The 18,737-nt window shown below is 34.9% G+C and overlaps 1 protein-coding gene across 1 annotated transcript; it reads right to left on the reverse strand.

Annotated features, from left to right (window-relative positions):
- Positions 1-16,000: 16,000 nt before the first annotated feature.
- On the reverse strand, positions 16,001-16,933 carry LOC127074345 (basic leucine zipper 4). Its single transcript, XM_051015650.1, has one exon. It carries the CDS (start codon positions 16,856-16,858, stop codon positions 16,334-16,336), a length of 525 nt encoding a protein of 174 aa, XP_050871607.1. The 5' UTR covers positions 16,859-16,933; the 3' UTR covers positions 16,001-16,333.
- Between the last annotated feature and the right edge of the window lie 1,804 nt (positions 16,934-18,737).

The following is an 18,737-nucleotide window of genomic DNA, read 5'->3' on the forward strand; positions in this document are numbered from 1 at the left end:
ATAAGGGCAAAGGTTGAAGATACAACAGTGAATAAAATTCTTGTGGATGGAGGGGCTGCGGTGAATTTGATGCCCCAATTTTTGCTGAAGAAAATTGGAAAATATGATACAAATTTGAGACCACATAAAATGGTGCTCTCAAATAAAGAGAAAAAACATGCCAGAAAATGGGGGTTATCCAAGTTGAGGTAATAGTTGGGTCTATAACTCGACCCACTATTTTCATGGTTATTGCGTCAAAGGCTAGTTATAATCTGCTCCTAGGTAGATAGTGGATACATGGAGTGGGGGAAGTACCTTCATCACTTTATCAAAGGATAGTGATATGGAGGAACAGTGTAATAGTTGAGAATGTGGAGGCGGGTCAAGGGTATTATATGGAAGAAGTAAATCATGTCGACAAGAGGAATTTCGACAAGAACCTAGTAAATATAGCACCTTGCACCCCTGCAGGGTTTGCACACATGCATTTGGAAGAGACATTTTACTCTCTTAAACTCCAACCTAACCCATGAATTCACGTGAGACAAAGAACTTATGGGTGAGATTAATTATGACACCATCCGACCAATTGGTTGGCGGGACAAATTCGATGATGATGTCTGAGTTCGATGCACTAAAATGGATTTTTGCTTATGTAGTCAAAAACAGACTAAACGCGTCCTTAGAGGCCGAGATGCCACACATGGTTGTTGAATCCAACAAATTAAAGGTGTTCGACATAGGGCAGAGAATAAACTTTGAGCCTAAATTAATCAAAATTTCACAACTAGCAAGCATATAAGATGATGGCTTGAAAAGCCAGATGCTCGATTTCATCTATGATGATGAGCCTCTGGGCTTCGAAAAGGATCCCTTTGCATCAGGAACAAATATGCATCCCCAGGATCCGTTGGAGGAAGTCGATTTGGGTGATGGAATCATTAGCAGACCAACATATATCAGTACCAACATCGACCATAGTCTAAGGTTAAAGGTAATTAAATTATTTCATAAATTTAAAGATTGCTTTTCTTGGGATTATAAAAAAAATCCAGGTTTGAGCACAGATTTGGTGGAGTTAAAACTACCTATAAAGCCTGGGAAGAAGCCAGTCAAGTAGATGCATAGACTGTTTGCATTAGATGTTAGAGGAGACCGAAAGACTCTTGAAAAGCAAGTTCATAAGGACATCAAGGTATGTTGAATGGTTTAAAAATTTTGTTCCAATGATTAAGAAAAATAGAAATTGAGGGTTTGCATCGACTTCAGAGATCTGAATGCAGCAACCCCAAAAGATGAATATCCAATGCATGTCACTTAAATGTTGGTCGACTCAGCAACGGGTTTCGAATATCTCAGTATGCTAGATGGTTATTCTGGTTATAACCAAATTTTTATTATAGATGATGATATGCCGAAGATGGTGTTTCAATGTCCAGGAGCCTTAGGCTCCTATGAATAAGTAGTGATGCCATTTAGCTTGAATAACGCTGGTGCAACTTACAAGAGGGTGATGAATTCAATTTTTCATGATTATATCAAAATGTTTATGAAAATATATATTGATGGTATAGTTATTAAGTATGAATTATGAAATGGTCATCTCGACCACCTTCAACACTCATTCAAAATGAATCTTCTTAAGTGTGCTTTCTGTGTGCAGGCTAGAGATTTTCTTGGCTTTGTTGTCCATAAGAAGGGAAACAAGATTAACCAAAACAAGACTAAGGCCATCATAGAAACTCAACCTATTTCGACTAAGAAAGAGCCTAAATCTTTATTAGGGAAGATTAATTTTTTGAGGAGGTTTATCTCAAACCTTAGTGGCAAGATTCAACCATTCTCGCCGTTATTTCGCTTGAAAAAGGAATTGTTCAAGTGGCAGCTAGAGCATTAAAGAGTTTTAGACAAAATAAATGGGTACTTGATGAATCCTCCAATTTTGTCCCCTCTTGTTAGAAATAGATGCATGAGGATGTATATTTATGCTTCAGACTTGACTATAGGAAGCATGTTAACACAGGAGGAGGATAATGGTGTCGAAATGGCCATTTATTACCTCAATCGAGTCTTGAAGGATGCATACACTAGGTATAGTCTAATAGAAAAGATGTGCTTTTGCTTGTATTTCTCATGTATGAAATTAAAACATTATATAAAACTAGTTGATGTGAATGTGTCTTTGCATTTCGACGTTATTCTCACATGTTATTTAAACCAATTTTGCATAGTCGAATTAGAAGGTGGGATCTTTCCCTGACATAATATTCCCTAACATATGTGCCTTTAAAAGCAATGAAGGGGCAGGTTATCGCCGAATTTATCGTCGATCATGCAATAGTCGAGGCACCTCAAAATATTTTGGAGCTAGTGTAAGACCCCAATTTTGATCCTAAGATCCCTCATGTTATCTCATCATTTGCATTGGCTTTGGGATCACATATTGGCATCCTTCTTACCCCTAATTCATTGGGTTTGTATTGGGAGAGGTCACCAAGTACATTTGGGATTGTATCATACTTTATTTTTCTTTGTTTACTAACCAAAATACCAAAAATATGTCTATGTGTAGCTTTGTTTCTTTTGTAGGTAGTATGTGTGTGTGTCCATTTGTGCCTCACCAAGCTCATACCTAGGGTTTAAGACCCTCAGTGCAAGAGATCAATCAAGGAAAGGTTCAAAATGGTTATAAGAATCATATATGGATCCCCATGTATTTCATTTATCATTTTGATCAAGAATTCATCAAGAGATTGAAGCTTTTTTTCCTTGGAAGCCCTGATTCATCTGGGTATCTTGTGTGACTTCCTCAACAAGTTTCTTCATCGTTGGTCAATTACTTCAAGGGATACTTCATGAAACATCATATTATTTGCATATATGATCCTCCATGAGCCCCAAATATCAAGATAACTTCAAGTTTGCAAGTTGGTTCAAAGAGGTTGACCATATGAAAATGATTCCAAGAGAAACGTTACTCTTTATGACACTCAAATAACTTTCATGTTGACATCAAGAGCTAATTTTTCTTGGAAATTCATTCTTTATGGTGAAAGATTATAGGTCATTTTGTCTGTGCCCTAGTTCGGAGGTCAACTTCCAAGAAGCATAACTTCCTCAATTCTTATGATATGAAGGCAATCCAAGTTTCATGATCAATTTCAAGATGTCTTCTCCAACTTTTATTCTTTGATAAATGTCTAATTCTACTTTCAAGGGCATGTGCCAAGAGTAAAGATTATAGGTCATTTTGGGCCATTACCATTGAACAAACAATTTTCCTCAACTTCTAAAATACATAACTCCCTCATAAAAAATCCAAATGGTGTAAAATTTGTGACCAAATTGAAAATTCATTAAAGAGATACAACTTTTGTGAAGGAACCATTTTCATTTGAAGCTCATAGAAAAATTTATTTAAGGTGGAAGAAGTGGTCATTTGACTTTGTACTTAGAAATTTTCAACCATGTTTGGTTTCTCCAACTTCCACCTCAAAATTCATCATGATCCAAGTTCCAAATGAAAAAGTCTTAAAAATCAAAGTTGTTTCCTTTCATGTCACCTTTCCAAAGAATCCAAGACTACTCCATTTGGACAATAATTGAGGGACTTGCGCATTGATTCTTCTCATAGCTTGTTTTGGAAACTTTTGAACTCAATTTACAATCACCATTGCATGGCTTCATCGTATGATCTCATCATGGTTTGTGCAAGAATTTCGACTCAATGCAATCATCATTTGGGGCCCAATGCATGTCCATTCACCCATGCACACAAGTTACTAAATTTGGCCAAGTTTTCAAAAGGTGTGGAAAGCAACTCTCATACTATGAATACATGCCCTTGTTGATCAGAAAAGGGATCCTGCTTGCCCAAGCTTTGCACCATTGTCTCCCTAACCTCCATTAAAGGATAAACTTGAAGATTTCACTTGAAATCAAGTTTCAATTCTCATTCTGTTTTGGAATTGAAACTCCAAGAATCCAAGCCTTTCATTGATCCATTTCACTTCCTGCAAGCTAGTATAGTTGAGCCAAGACAAATTGGAAGCAAGATCAAACTCAATTGAAGCAAAACGAAGGTGAATTTTCAGATTTTTCTCCTCTTCGATTCTCCCTCATTTCTCAACTATTTTGCTTGTTTATTGGTTGTTTGAAGTCCTACCAATGTAGGCACCAAGATTGAGTTGCTTTTAGGTCAAATCGAAGCAACTCAGATCATGCACCTCAAAATTCAAATCCTCGTATCTTTCAATATAATTGGAATTAGGAGAAATTGAGGCCAGATTCGAGCTCCTGAGCATTTTTCCTTTAAAATAGTGTGCTCACTTTTTATTTTAACGGTGGTTGGTGGTGGACCAGTCCGGTGAGGTCCACCAGAGAAGATGACTGAAGCCCTAGCTCCGGTGATGTGTTGGCGTGTCTCTAGCCTTTTGATCTTGACCGGATGTTTTAATTCCGTCCCTTGGTTCAAATGGCCACTTGTGCAACACATTGGCCTTGGTGTACCATGTGCCCTATGCGCGTGCCCTTCAGATCTGCCACCTCAATTAATGAGGGAGATCTGATGGACATTGTTTTTTTGAATTTCTTTTTATTTTCTGATTTTCCTTTTAATCATTTTATTTGGTTTAATTCATAGAAATTTCATTTTTAATCCAAAAAATATGGGACTTTCACCAAAAATCTTTAAATATTCCCCTCTTCCATATTTTGAATTAAAATCATTTTATGGATTAATTTTGACATTTTTTGTGAATTAAATGATTTTTGACTTGTTTTTAAATATTTTAAAATACTTATGACTTTCTAAAAATTATGAATTTTTTTGTCTAAGGTCCTTTGATCTTGTTTGACCTAGGATAAATCCATTGGTCATTTATTTGGTGTTTTGAAGGGATTTGAGGTTTTATCCATTTTAAAATTCATTTTAATTCATTTTTAATTTGATTTTTAATTGAATAATTGTTTAAAATATGTGTTAAGCTATTTAATTGGTCTTGTGATGTTTGATTTTCAGTTTGGCCTTGATCATGATTGATTTGACTTTTGTTTGACCAATACTATTGGATTTAGGGGATTGATGAAATGTACATTTCATCTTCCAAAATGAATAGATAGTATTGATCAGTGATATTCCTCTTATGATCAATTTGGGCTTTTATTTCCCCTTCCCTCTTCATCTTCATCCCTATTCTTCCATAATTCATCATTGACCAATGAGTTCTCTTCATGTCTAATGCTAGTTGATTCATCAATCACTTTGTGTCAGATGAATCAACATGAGCCTAACTGAGATAGGTCTCTCCCTTTTTTAGTGTGTGGTATGTTTTAGGAGTTTGGTTCTTTGTACCAAATCTCTAACATGCATTAACACCTATATTTTTATTGCCCGATCTTAGATAGTTGTGACTTCTACATAAGTCCAATTACGATTGCTTAACATAGAGATAAATTTGTCTCGTAAAGGATAAAATTCTAGTAAGTGAGATTGTAAGACTCTCATTCTTCATGGCATTATGTATAAACTTGACCTTTTTTTCCTTTCGTGAGAGCTAGTGGCATACTTGTTGATTTATCCAAGTTGGATCCCTTCTCATGGATGATGTCTTGGTTCATGGATTCATACTTGTGAATGAATGGTTGAATGTTCTCCAAAGAATGACTTAAACAATTAAAACTCTTCACTAACATTTGACTAACCATTGACTAACTTTTTATTAATGTTGCTTTACTTTCAAGTCATTTACTTTGTGTACTTTAAATTTTAGTACATGTATCATTCATCGCCATTTACATTTCAAGTCCTTTTCACTTTGCTCACTTGAACCATATATTGGGAATGTGTATATTGTTTGCTTGTCTTTGTTTTTGTTTATGGTCTTAGGACCTTAAAACACCTAATAACAATAAAAACTCTAAATATAATCTTGGTGGACTGTTGGACTTGATATGAACTTTTGGACTTAGAAGTAGGCAGTCTCCCTATCCTAAAGGACTTGGCCAATGCCACTATACAAGACTGAGTTATCCTTGATTGTGCTTTCATCTGATTGTCCTTGATTCATTTGTCACTTTGTATTTGTGCTTAATTGTTATACTGTTATTATTATTGATGTCTGATGATTGCTTCTGAGTTCACTACAAGGAATATTTTCATCTGATACATTGGAAGACATTGAAGACTGCTAGCTATTGGAGTGATTTCTTGGATATTATGGCTATTTTATTTGATGCCTTGGTCTTCATGCTATTTTGCTTTGGATATTGCTTATTCTTATTGTCTGCTCAAAAGTCCAAAGGAAAATGGGTTTCTATATGACATTCTTGTCTGTTGGATTGCATCCCATTGGTCAGATATTTTTAACTCTTAACTTTTAATTTTTGTCTAAGATAGTCCCTTCATCTCCTCCCACTTCTCCAATTTCAAAATCTCTCCCACTTTTAAAAAAAACTTCTTTGCTTGTGATTTCAAACTTAGACGTGTTTTAATGATTAGAAACGTTGGCCTTATGCCATTGAATTTTTAAACTCTTTCTTAAATCAAACTTGTGAATAAACTTAATCACATTGACTTTAATTTCAAAAAGACAAAAAGAATTAACAACCCCATTCAAATCTTTTGGCCATTTGTGCCCTCTTTATTAGAACTCTTGTTAAAATCAATTCACCAATCCTCTTTGAAATTTTTACCACGAACTACGGGGTTTTGATCCCTCATTTTTATGTTGGTACATAGGCATAAGAATGAAGGTCTTGTCAAACACAAAAATATAATTAATGAATTCTTTCCTCATCCCCTCACTCTATATTTTTATCAAACATCATTTAGACTAAAAACACTTGAACACAAAAAAGGGCTCCCCAAGAGTACCTATGACACTTTGGGTGATAACACCTTCCCTCTGTGTAACCAACCCCCTTACCTGTAATCTCTGATATTTTATTAGTTTTGATTTGAAAACTTCTTATCTTTGGGTTTTGTTCGTACTTTTCCCTTTTCCCTTGGAAACAATAAAAGCGTGGTGGCGACTCTTGTTTTATTGACGTCAAGTTTATCTATAGCTTGATGGTCATGAATTTACCGCTACAGCCAGAACCTTAGAAGTTGTACTTCGATGGCTCTAACCATAAAAATGGAAATGTGATTGGAATTTTAATAATTTCACCTGATAAGATTTCGACGAAGTTCAAGTATAGAATTGACGACTCTTATTCAAACAATGAGCTTGAGTATGAAGCTTTAATAGCTGAGAGGAGACTCCGAACTAGTTGTTAAGCAGATAACGAAGGAGTACATATGCATTAAGGAAAACTTAGTCATGTACTTTGTTATAGCCAACTGGATAATCAAGTGTTTCAATTTTGTGAACATTCAACATGTTGCTCGACTTGAAAATCAAAACGCAAATGAGTTGGCACAAATTGCTTCGGGATACAAAGTGTCAAAAGAGAAGTTAGAGGATTTGATTAAAGCGCGAGTAAGAGTAAAATCGACAAGGTTATCTCCTTCCTATCTAATAATGGCAAAGTTGGGGTCAACATATCCTGGAAATTTTTAGGTCTTTGCCATTGAATATTTGACTGATAATGACTAGCAAAGACCCATAGTCTAATATTTAGAGAATCCGGCAGGATCAACTAATCAAAAGGTTAAGTATAAATCCTTGGGCTATGTTATCATAGGGAACAAATTTTTCAAGAAAATGCCTGAGGGTGTTTTGCTCAAATGCCTTAGTGAGTGTGAGGCGTATTTAGCCATGTCAAATAGTCATAGCGGAGCATTTGGTGTCCATCAAGTAGGGCACAAAATGAGATGGTTGTTGTGTCGACAAGACCTTTATTAGCCTACCATGCTAAAGGTTTGTATTGAGTTCGCTAAGGGTTGTCAAGAGTGTCAAGAGTGTCAAGTGCATGTAGACACTTAACATGTCCCTGCAAGTGAATTACATGCAATTGTGAAGCCATGGCCATTCAGAGGTTAAGCATTGGAATTAATTGGTGAAATTCGACCAGCATCCTCTAAAATTCAAAAATATATTTTGGTGGGTATTGTTTATTTTACTAAGTGGATAGAAGGGATTCCCTTAGTCAATGCTGACCAGGAAGTAATAATAGAGTTCATTCATAAACATAATGTTAGGATCGGTGTTCACTGGTCAAAAGATGCAGGAGTTTTCCTATGATATTGGGACCAGGTTGTTGACATCTACGCCTTATTACACCTAAGCTAATGGTCAGGTTGAGGCATCCAGTAAAGTCATTAATGGTTTGATTAAGAAACATGTGGGGGAAAGGCCAAAGAATTGACATAAAACCCTATATCAAGTCTTATGAGCATGTCGAACGTCTCCTAAAGAGGCAACAAATAATACTCCCTTTCGATTGAATTATGGACATGAGGTTATTTTACCCGTCGAAATATATTCACAATCGACTCGAATTCAAAGGCATAGCAAAATTCCATCTGATCATTATTGGAATATGATGTTGGATGAAATGGTTGATTTAGATGAAGAAAGGTTAACAACGCTAGATGTCTTAATAAGGAAAAAAGATAGGGTAGCTTAAGCCTACAATAAAAAGGTTAAGGTAAATACCTTTTCAGTTGGAGACTGTGTGTGGAAAGTCATTCTACCTATGGATCTAAGAGATAGGACTATGGGTAAATGATCACCTAATTGGGCCGACCCATTTCGGATTATTCAAGCATTTTCAAATAATGCTTATGAGATCGAAGAGTTAGCATCTGATCATTGAATTATGAGAGTAAATGGTAAATAATTAAAAAATGTATAAATTTATGCTATAGGAAATGAAAATTTCAATAGAATAACATATATAGATGCAAAAGAGCCAAAATGGTATTCATGAAAGTGCCAAAATGGCAAAGTCATCACAAGATATTAAAAGACAAGGAAATAAAATTACACGTTAAATAAGGAATTTGGATTTGAACTCTCCGAACTTGATCTTTGAAAAGTTGAGCCTTTCCAATTAACGATCATGGGTCTCTTCTAGAGATTTGATTTCAAGTCCCAGGTTGAGAGCAACTTCAACATGTTCAACATCTTTGATGGCCTCCTGATCAATTATTTCATTGGTAGGCAATGATTTCTCCCAGGAAAGTTCATCTTTTTTCTTTTCCAAGTTGTTGATATCTTTGGTCAATTCAAGAATTTTGGCACGACGTTATGAAATATGTTCATTAAGTGACGCTTTCTTATCTATATACTCTTGGAGTTTGGTTTCGAGCTTGTTGACTTCCTTCTCAAACGCATCACTCATGTCCCAAGCTACAGCCATAGCCTCTTTTGTTTGTTGGAGTCAAGCACTATTGGTTCTTTTAAGGTCGATATCCCAAAAGACTTGGTCGAAATAAGCTTCAAAGTTGAATAAGAACTGAACTATAGAATCAAAGACCCATTGTTTGTTGAGCTCGACCAACAACGTTTGAATGTCAGTGCCAAGTCTAACGTCTCCTTCGATGGTGTTAAGGAGATCAACTTCAAATACATTTGCTTTTAGTTATTTGATGAGAAGGTTCACTGAGTCTTCGCCTGTGTCAGCTAGCGAAGCTTCCGAGGATTGGGAGGATCCAAATCCAATTGAAAGCTTGCGATGTTTTTGAAGCCTTTTTAGAGCCTCTATTGGATTCTTACTTTTTAGGGCAATAATTTCATCTACGCTCAGAGAGGTGTTGGTTGATGAGTTATGGATAGTAGGTTGGGCTTGTTTCTCCGTTACGGTGACATGCTGACTTTCCTTTTCTGTCGGAACAGTTTCAACATTTGGGATAGTTTGCTCTTGCTCCATTGCTTCAAATATTTTTGCTCTTGGTTTGTAGGAAGACGAGTTATCATGAACAAAAGTTATTGTGTCATCTAATTCTTCGTTTTTTTGGGGGGATACTTGTTCGACATTAGCCTCCGCCTCAGAAGTCGGTTCGATAGAAATACATATACCTTCACTAGTTGCTTTGTTCTCAAGACGAACAGAGGAGAGGCTATAATCAATAAAGTATGACCTATGAATATGAGAAAAGGTTTCAGAGGGAATCGAACGGGGGATACATGTTGGTTCGTCCACCACGTTATTGTCCGACTTTGACAGTTCCTAGAAATGAAAAAATGGTTAGCTTAGGAGTTAATGATGGAAGAGTAAAATTGTGTATTATGTGAAGCAATACCTTAGGATCATTTTCTTCGAGTGGGATACCTTTTTCTTCTTCCTATGTTTTCTCCTCGGTAGGCAAGTTTTCTGCTTATTTGCCTTTATGGGAGGGACCAACAGTCAAGGTCATCATTTCTTTTCGAAGAATAATTTTGGGGGAAGTGCCTTTTTTGTTGACAGTTGATTTGGAGGGATTCTTCGGCTTAAACCTTGAGAAAATAAGAGTCTTTTCACTGTCATCTAAGCTTTCAACTTCAGCCATAATTTATGTAGGTTTTGGAGTAGCCTGTTGGGAAAAGATGGTTTAGTTTTGCTGTTATTAAAGGCATCAGAGAATAAATCGAATGTGTACCTGTGTTGTGGTAAGGTTTTTAGATTTCTTTTTCTTCTTGGTTTTGGTAGTTGTATGGGAGTTAGGGTTTTTTTTTTCAATTTTGAATAGAAAGCATTGTTAGAACCATTTTGAAGATCAGTTAAATATGAAGAAAAAAACTTATCGTATTATGTTGAGGTTCTTCTTTTTTCTTATCTTCACCAGCATTGGAAGGGCCTTCGAAATTTGTATCAATCTTTGTTGTAGTCTCGACTACAATGGGAAGATATGATAAATCGAAGGTATTAAAGAAAAGAATTTAAATGATTAAATATATACTTGTTTTCTTTTATGTATTCTCTTGTAAGCTAGAGAAGGCAGTCGACAGCCTCTTGCGGAAATTTTGCTCAGAAAAATGGCCTTGGATGTAGCTTGTTCACCCGTTGTCGAATTCCACTGTTAGAAATAAAGATGACTGGAAATGGAAAGTGGGAAACTCGAGAACTTGATGACGAGTAAAATCCATACAAACTATGTATTCTGTTGGGGTGAATTTCCTTTCCGACCAGCAAATGTCGTTCTCCCAAGACTAGAGGGAACTTGGAAGCTTTTAGCTAAAACCAAATTGTCTATCCAATAGATATAAGCCTCAAAGTTTAAAAAGTTGCCCGGATAGAGTTCAACGTTGTTGTAGCTGAAAGGGTTACACCAGGGAACTTGTTTCGAAACTAAGATGGACCAAAACACATGTCCTCCAAAGGAGCCATGGTCGAAATAAAAGTTTTCAAATCAGGGAAAAGGTTGATGTATTTCATAAATGTTATTTGTGAATGGTTGTCATAAGGAGTGACCAAGGCGAGTCTGGTGCCTTCGATGTTCCTACTGTCGGTTTCTTCTAACAAAGTTTTCAATTCAATTATATGCAACTTAGGCTAAAAGGTAGCATTTAACCGGAGTTGCAAGAGCCATAAAGGTCTTGAGACAAGATATGATTTGTTGGTTTTAGGGAGGTCTACTGTCGGTTTCTTCTAACAAAGTTTTCAATTCAATTATATGCAACTTAGGCTAAAAGGTAGCATTCAACCGGAGTTGCAAGAGCCATAAAGGTCCTGAGACAAGATATCATTTAACCAGAGTAAGAAATCCAAAGGGTCAAGAAAGCTATGTGTTATGGGTCGAAGACCTATTTAGTATTCTTGTTATAGTGGTCGATAATGAAGTTTTTGAAGTTGAAGCGTTCGATAACATATTAATGGTCGATTTTTATTATATGGGTGAAAGTTTCCCCAAGAGGGTTCAAGCCCATGATGGTTGCTACGTCGAACAAGGTTGGCGTAAGTATTCCACAAAGGAACTAAAAATTGTTGGTCAAACCTTCCCAAAAGAAGATTGACGCAAGTAACATGGTCGGGTTATACCTAGGGCCAGTTCTAGAAATTTGTATCATGTCAAAGATGCCTAGGTCTTCCCACTGCTTTTGTCTTTTGCTTTCGACTTTATTGAGACAAGCAAGGTACTCTTTGCTTTGGGTAGGAGGCATAGATCAAAAGACACGCACATGTGTTTCCATAAAATATAAGTTGAAAGAGCGTTCTTTAAACACTAAGAGCATGGTGATAGGATAACATGGAAAAAGTTCTTTACTTTCTCAGGTTAAGACTTAGCAAATGGGTATGGTCCTAAGAATACTAAAAGTCTCCCAGAAAGTGTGAAGGGAATTAGTACCTATTTTTTTCAAATGCAGAAAGTGAAGAAGATGAAAATAGAGTGTTATGGAGGTATTTATAGAGTTGCCTTCATTCCCAGTAGTGGAAACTTGACAAATATGTGGTATTGTGGATCGCTTTGTGTCTTGAGAAATGGGAGAGGTGGTAAGAGGTGGAGAAAATGATGTGAGTGGAACAGTTAATGAGACGTGAAAAAGCATCATCTTCTATAAACTAGGAGCAATGATGAGATTCTAAAAAATATTTTCTGGAAAATGACAATGCATAGTAAAGTGGTAATGATGACGGTGACATCAGTGAGGGAGTTGGAACAGTTTTGAAAATGCACTAAAAATGCCATATTTCTCTCTTTTTTACCTAAAATTAAAACATGGCATTCAGGGATGATTCAGATTGAAATCACCATGGGTCACCGCGCCATAAATCGCCTCTGGTGGTGGTGGCCATCAAAAATGCAAATTTGACACACCATCTTGCTCGTCCTGACCTCCTCTCCATAAATCCCTTTTCAATTTCCACAAATTCTACCATGCCTAGGTCACTAAACAAACCAAATTCCTCAAGAATCCTAAACATAATTTCTTAAATTAAATCATCTCTCTGAAGATTAAAAGCCCAAAGGATTGGGGCTTTGAATCCTCCCTCACTGTTTTACATTCTAGTAACAAGAAATTAAAGAAAAGAGGAAATTTCCAGACGTACCTTGCCAGAGAAGATGAAATTGAGGACGGTAAAACTTCCAGGTAATGAATATGAAACTCTTTCTTGCTTTTGATTCTAAATTCTCCTTGTTTTCCTTCTTGATTCTTCTTCCGGAAATTTGTTGGATTGAAATTGGAGAGTGAGAAACCGAGTGATGTATTGAGAGTGATAAGGTTGTTGAATTGATGAGAAGAGGGAGAAGTTGAATGGAGAGTGATGAAGATGTTGATTATGATGATGAAGGTTGCATGTCTTGAGGCTTGAGAGTGATGGATGAGTTTTGTGAGTTTCTGTGATGGTGATTCTAGGTTGTATGAGAGTGATTGATTCTAGGGTTTAAATGAAGATGAGTGTGTTGATGAGAAGGAGGTTTTTATAGGTAGTTGGTATTGGGATTGATGCATATTCTCTTAGGGAATTCAGTTAGGAAATGGTGGAATTCGAGGAAATGGTAATAACTGTTTCTGACTCTTGTTGATCCTTAGGAAAATCCAGCTGACATTATGTAAGTGAATGATAGGTTAGTTAGCATCTTGTTATTACAGTTAGCATGTGAGTGATAGATTGGTTCAGTTATGCAGTTGGAATTGAGTTAACTTAGTTCAGGGCTTATGTTTGGAATGATATTTAGTTTTGATGCTTGATGTAAATGTTATGTTGCACCAGGATTAGGTCATGTCACACCAGAAACAATTATAGTGTTAAAGTAAAAAGCAGAAAGTAAATAACATAAGTCAATTGTTAACCCAGTCCGGTGCAACGTCACCTACATCTAGGGGCATCCAAGTCAGGAAGAAAATCCACTATAATAGTATTAGTTTGAAGTTCTAAACAACCTCTAGTTTTACAAACTTCTCACCTAATCATTGCCCTTGGAATTTCTATCTAAGACTCCCATAGATATGAGATCCTTCTCACTTCCCTTCAATCACACAACAGTGATAACAACTTCTAACAATAAACAGAAGGCACACTTTCAATGAAATAAAATCCACTATTGCTTAAAAGCTCATGGGTGATTCACAATTACAACTCAAAAAATCAGTCCAATCCAAGCATCTAAATGATACAAGAATGACTCACAAATAACAATGAACAAACTAAACCCTAACAGAGACTATCACATACGTAACTTAGTTGTTTTCTTAGGTTTAGAATTGTCCATTAAATAGCCCCATAATAGCATGAGCTTCGCGCTAAAAAAATCAGTAGATCCAAATCAAATCAAATTTGATGTCTCCTTAAATATTTTGACATCCATTATGCACAATCTTTTGCACAATCAAATCAAATATAATGTTTGTTAAATGTTTTGACATCCGTTCTACATAATCTTCTGCAGAATCAAATCAAATCAAATCAAATGTTTTGACATAAATTCTTAGGAAACATTGCACAGCTGGAACCGATCTTTAAGCTTCTAAAATAAGCACTTTGAACAGCAGAATGCGTGAATCAAATCATCAAAGAATCTTCACTAATATCACGCTAAAAAATAAATCTTCCAAGAATATAAAACCACAACACAACATGATGTCGTACAAGCATGTTAAGACATGTTGTCCAACATCTTGCTATTTCACTTGTTATAACAAAATACTGTCAATCACATTACAAGCAACCTAACATTTGGATAAGACCAAAAAACAATTATTTGGTTTGATTTTGAATTTGCTTTGGTCGAATCTCCTTCGATCTATCAAATTGTCTAACAACCAACTTTTGAAGATTTCACTAAATCCCAGATCAAATCCTTAATATGTCGAACATTGATGCTTTGGTCGAATCTCCTTTTAACATTTCGTTTGTGCAGAAATTTCAACTATTTCCCTTGTCGAATTAGTACATTCAAATTTCTTTATTAACATGGACTAAAATAAATAAAAAACTTTTAAAAAAAATTAAATATATGATTTTTAAATGGAAAGATTAAAATTTAATAAAATAAAGAACTTTTAAGTCTAATAAAAAAAATATAGAGAAAGTGTAAAAAAATATTCTCCATGTTAACAATGGTCAAAACTACTAGACTGGGGAAGCAATATTTATCTAAAAAAACATGCCAAGACTTTGACTTGATTCTTACTCCCTCCGTTCCTTTTTAAGTGTCATTTTTTTACTTTTTACACATACCAAGGAAACTAATCATTATTGTTACTTTTCAAACAATAATTTTTCTTTTACCTATAATACCCTTAATTATTTATTACATTCACTTTATTTTTTCTCTTTCTGCAATCATTATCTAGGGGTAATTTTGACAAAATTGCAATTAATATTACCTTGAACTTTGCAGTGACAATTAAAAAGAAACAAATTTTTTTATAAGAAAGTGACACTTATAAAGGATCGAAGGGAATATCTAACAAACAAAAAGAAAACTCTAAATTGCTTATCATTTGGATTACACAACTTAGATGGCTATAATGTGGTTTTATTTTATTATTTTTCTATCTTACGTATTACTTTTCATCACATATTCCCACACATTTTCTATTTTAAATTCTCTCGCCTCATGTACCTTTTTATCTTTCTTGAGATGTAAGCATTCTTTTCTATTGACAATTCCATATATTTTATTTTGTCACCGGTGTTTATCATTGATTCTTCAATCATCAAATCATTAGGCAGTTTAAGGGGCCGTTTGTTTTGGCAAAATATTTTTTTTAGTGTTACACTAAAAAAAAATTATAAAGATTTCAAATAAAATTTTGGTTTAAATAATTATTCTAGATATTTTATCATTTTATCGAAAAAAAATTTAGATATCAAAATTTAAAAAAATCACATAATTTTAAAGTTATTTCAAATAGTTTTTTATAAAAATTATTTTTGAGATACAATTTCTTTAAAAAATTGTGATTTTAACTATGTTTTGATCTTTAATAATTTATATTTATGTTATAAAATGAACATTTCAATCTTTTAATTTATAAAAAATAAATTTAAAAAAAATTGTAATATCTTAAAAAATATTTTGGTATAATTCATTTTCAAAAATATAAAAAAAAAATTATTTTTTTAAGCTAAACAAACTGATCCTAATTTACGAGCAATCATATTTGTACACAAAATTTTGATAGCATATGTATAAAAAACCCAATTTCAAAATAAAAAATAATATAAAATGTCCTCAGAGTATTAAACAATTTTGATAAACAAAGCCAACCCATATATATAATTAACCAAAAAAAGGACAAGTATTATACATAAATATTTAATATTAATCAATGATAAATCAACCTTATGGTTTTGAAAAAAATCAACAATATTTTCCAAAACCAGTCCTAGCTTTTCCCCAAAAATAGCACGGAAAATTCCCAGACTCTTTTACCTAATTTTAATATTTTACATACAAATTATGACTTTGTCTTAGAATTTTAATTAACTTGATTAATCATAATTAGTTACTTGATTAATCAAGGTGGTTTATACTTTATTCCACCGTAGTAGTGTTACATGTCCATGCAGTGGAGAAAGGTTGAAATTGTTGGTAAACCAAAATTTGAGTATAGTTGTTGATTCTTTGGTTTAGCACGGTTCGCTCGGACCGGAGCCATTCGTTTTCGGTTCTTATGCGGTTATAGTGAAACACGATGAATTGCAACCGGTTTTTCAGTTCCCGGTTTTCGATTCTACACTTGTTCAACTGGTTCCGTAGATTCTCCACGTGTCTCTGTTTCCGCATCCGTGATCTTCGGGCAGATTCCCGGTTCGATAACATGCGTCTCCGCTTTCGCTCGTCTATGACCCGGTGGTTCGGTTCGTCTGAGTCCGGTTTTTGTTTCTTTTGGGCTTGGTTCGGTTCATCTGAACCGGAGCTCGAAGTGATGGGTAGGGGAGTGGTGGACTCGAGGTCGTCGGAAAAAAGGTCATGGAAATCCCAAGGTGGGAAACCGCCGGAGAAGGCGGAAAATGGGTTGTCGAGAAAAGGGTCGGAGGGAGAGAGGGTGGAGAGCATGGTGGCGATAGGGTGGCGGAGGTTTTGGTAATTAGAAAAGGGTGAAAGAGAGGAGGGAGAAAGGGAAGAAAGGTAGAGGAGGGTACCCTTATTTATGGTGAAATTTTGGTGTAAAGTTATGTAATTAATGTGAGTTAGTAAGGGTGTTTTTGTCTGAAAATTTATTTACAGTGCATGGCTTTTGAGTCATTTTGCACTATGATTGTGAATCCTTGTGGGGCATTGCGTCACATCTCTTTTTAAAATTGGGACTGTTTAATGGACCCTCCTAAAGATTGGTTTTAAGCATGTTCAATTTCTTTTGTAAAACAAAAAAGAAGCTTAGTACAAATTTAAAATCATGTAATATGCTATCAAGACACTATGTATTCAATATTCAAACTGATCCTTCAAATTTTAAAATAGTTGTTTCTCATTTTTCTTTCACTTATGATATGCAATAATGGATAAAAAGAAGTTATATATATGACCGGCACATTTACAACATTTCATAAGTTTAAGTTTGACACATGATAATGATAATGATGATGCAAGACACATATTTTCGTTGCAAGATTGAACCAAGGACAATCAAACTATTATCACTTAGATTTATAAAATACAAAGCATATATATATTGATCAATTTTTACTACTACCAAAAACCTATTTTACCTCATTTAAAAAGGGTGGTTAACCTTGATTTCATATCCGAAGTAATTAAGAGCGTAATTGAAATACGCGCCATTTTTTTCTCGGCCGAGACTCCATCGAAGGGAAAGACTTAATGACCATGAGTTTGATGTCCAACAACTGCATTTTTATTATTTTTCAAAATTGGATGACGTTTTCCACATTTTCTCCTAATTATAAGAAAAGTCGAGGTAATTTAGTCAATTTTATTACATCGATTTAATAGAATAATGTTGGAACAATATTTGTTCATACCCTTAGAAGATTTTGATGATAACAAAGTATTTCAAGAACAATATGGTTTACTAATGTATTTGAATATTCAGCATATTTAGAGTTTTCAACCCTGGTGGTGACAATAGTATTTAAATCTTCAACATACTTAGAGTTTTTGTTGACTTTGGTTGAAAACTCTGAATACGCTGAAGATTCAAATACCGTGAAAGTCTTTGAATAAGCTGTCAACAAAACCATACAACACAAGAGGATATGATACAAGCAAGAACACTTATGTATATTTGTTAGCTTGGACAATAGAGTCTTAATATTTCTTACCATTATTAATCTTAGAAATCTTAAAGACATTATGATATGTGTTGTAACTATGCACCATTGATTAGAGCATCAAGTGCATTTGTAATTACTATTCTAAACTACTGATTAGAATAAGTAAGAAGTCGTTTGCTGGGTGCTTGAGCAAATAAGTATATTTCTGTTTGATTGAGCAAATAAGTCTTTTGTTGGGTGTTTGAGCAAAGAAATCTCTTTCTGGATAGATTGAGCAATGAACTCTCGTGCTTGTGGGTAGAGCAGGAAGTCCTGAACGGGTAGTTCATGCAAGGAAGTCTCTTGCTTGAGGGCTTAAGCGGAAGTCTTTTTCTAGGTTGATTGAGCAAATCGTAATCTGAGTGATTATATTGAAAATTTATTGTGTTGCAAGGGGACTGGACTACTCTCAGTTTGAGAGGAACCATGATATATTGTGTGTCTCTTTATTTACTTCTGCATTTATATTCCACTGTGCAACAAACTATGAAGTTAGACTCTAATCGGACTCAGACTCTTACTTGGATCAGAATTTGAGCTTGACATCTCAAGTTCTGAACAAGTTTAAGAAAAAGAAGTGAATTTCCATATACACAATCCAACACACCTTCTTGTGTATAGCTTTCTCACATTCAATTGGTATCAGAGCCCGACTGTGCATA

Source organism: Lathyrus oleraceus, chromosome 4 (genome assembly GCF_024323335.1).
Source record: "Lathyrus oleraceus cultivar Zhongwan6 chromosome 4, CAAS_Psat_ZW6_1.0, whole genome shotgun sequence".
Lineage (NCBI taxonomy): Eukaryota > Viridiplantae > Streptophyta > Magnoliopsida > Fabales > Fabaceae > Lathyrus > Lathyrus oleraceus.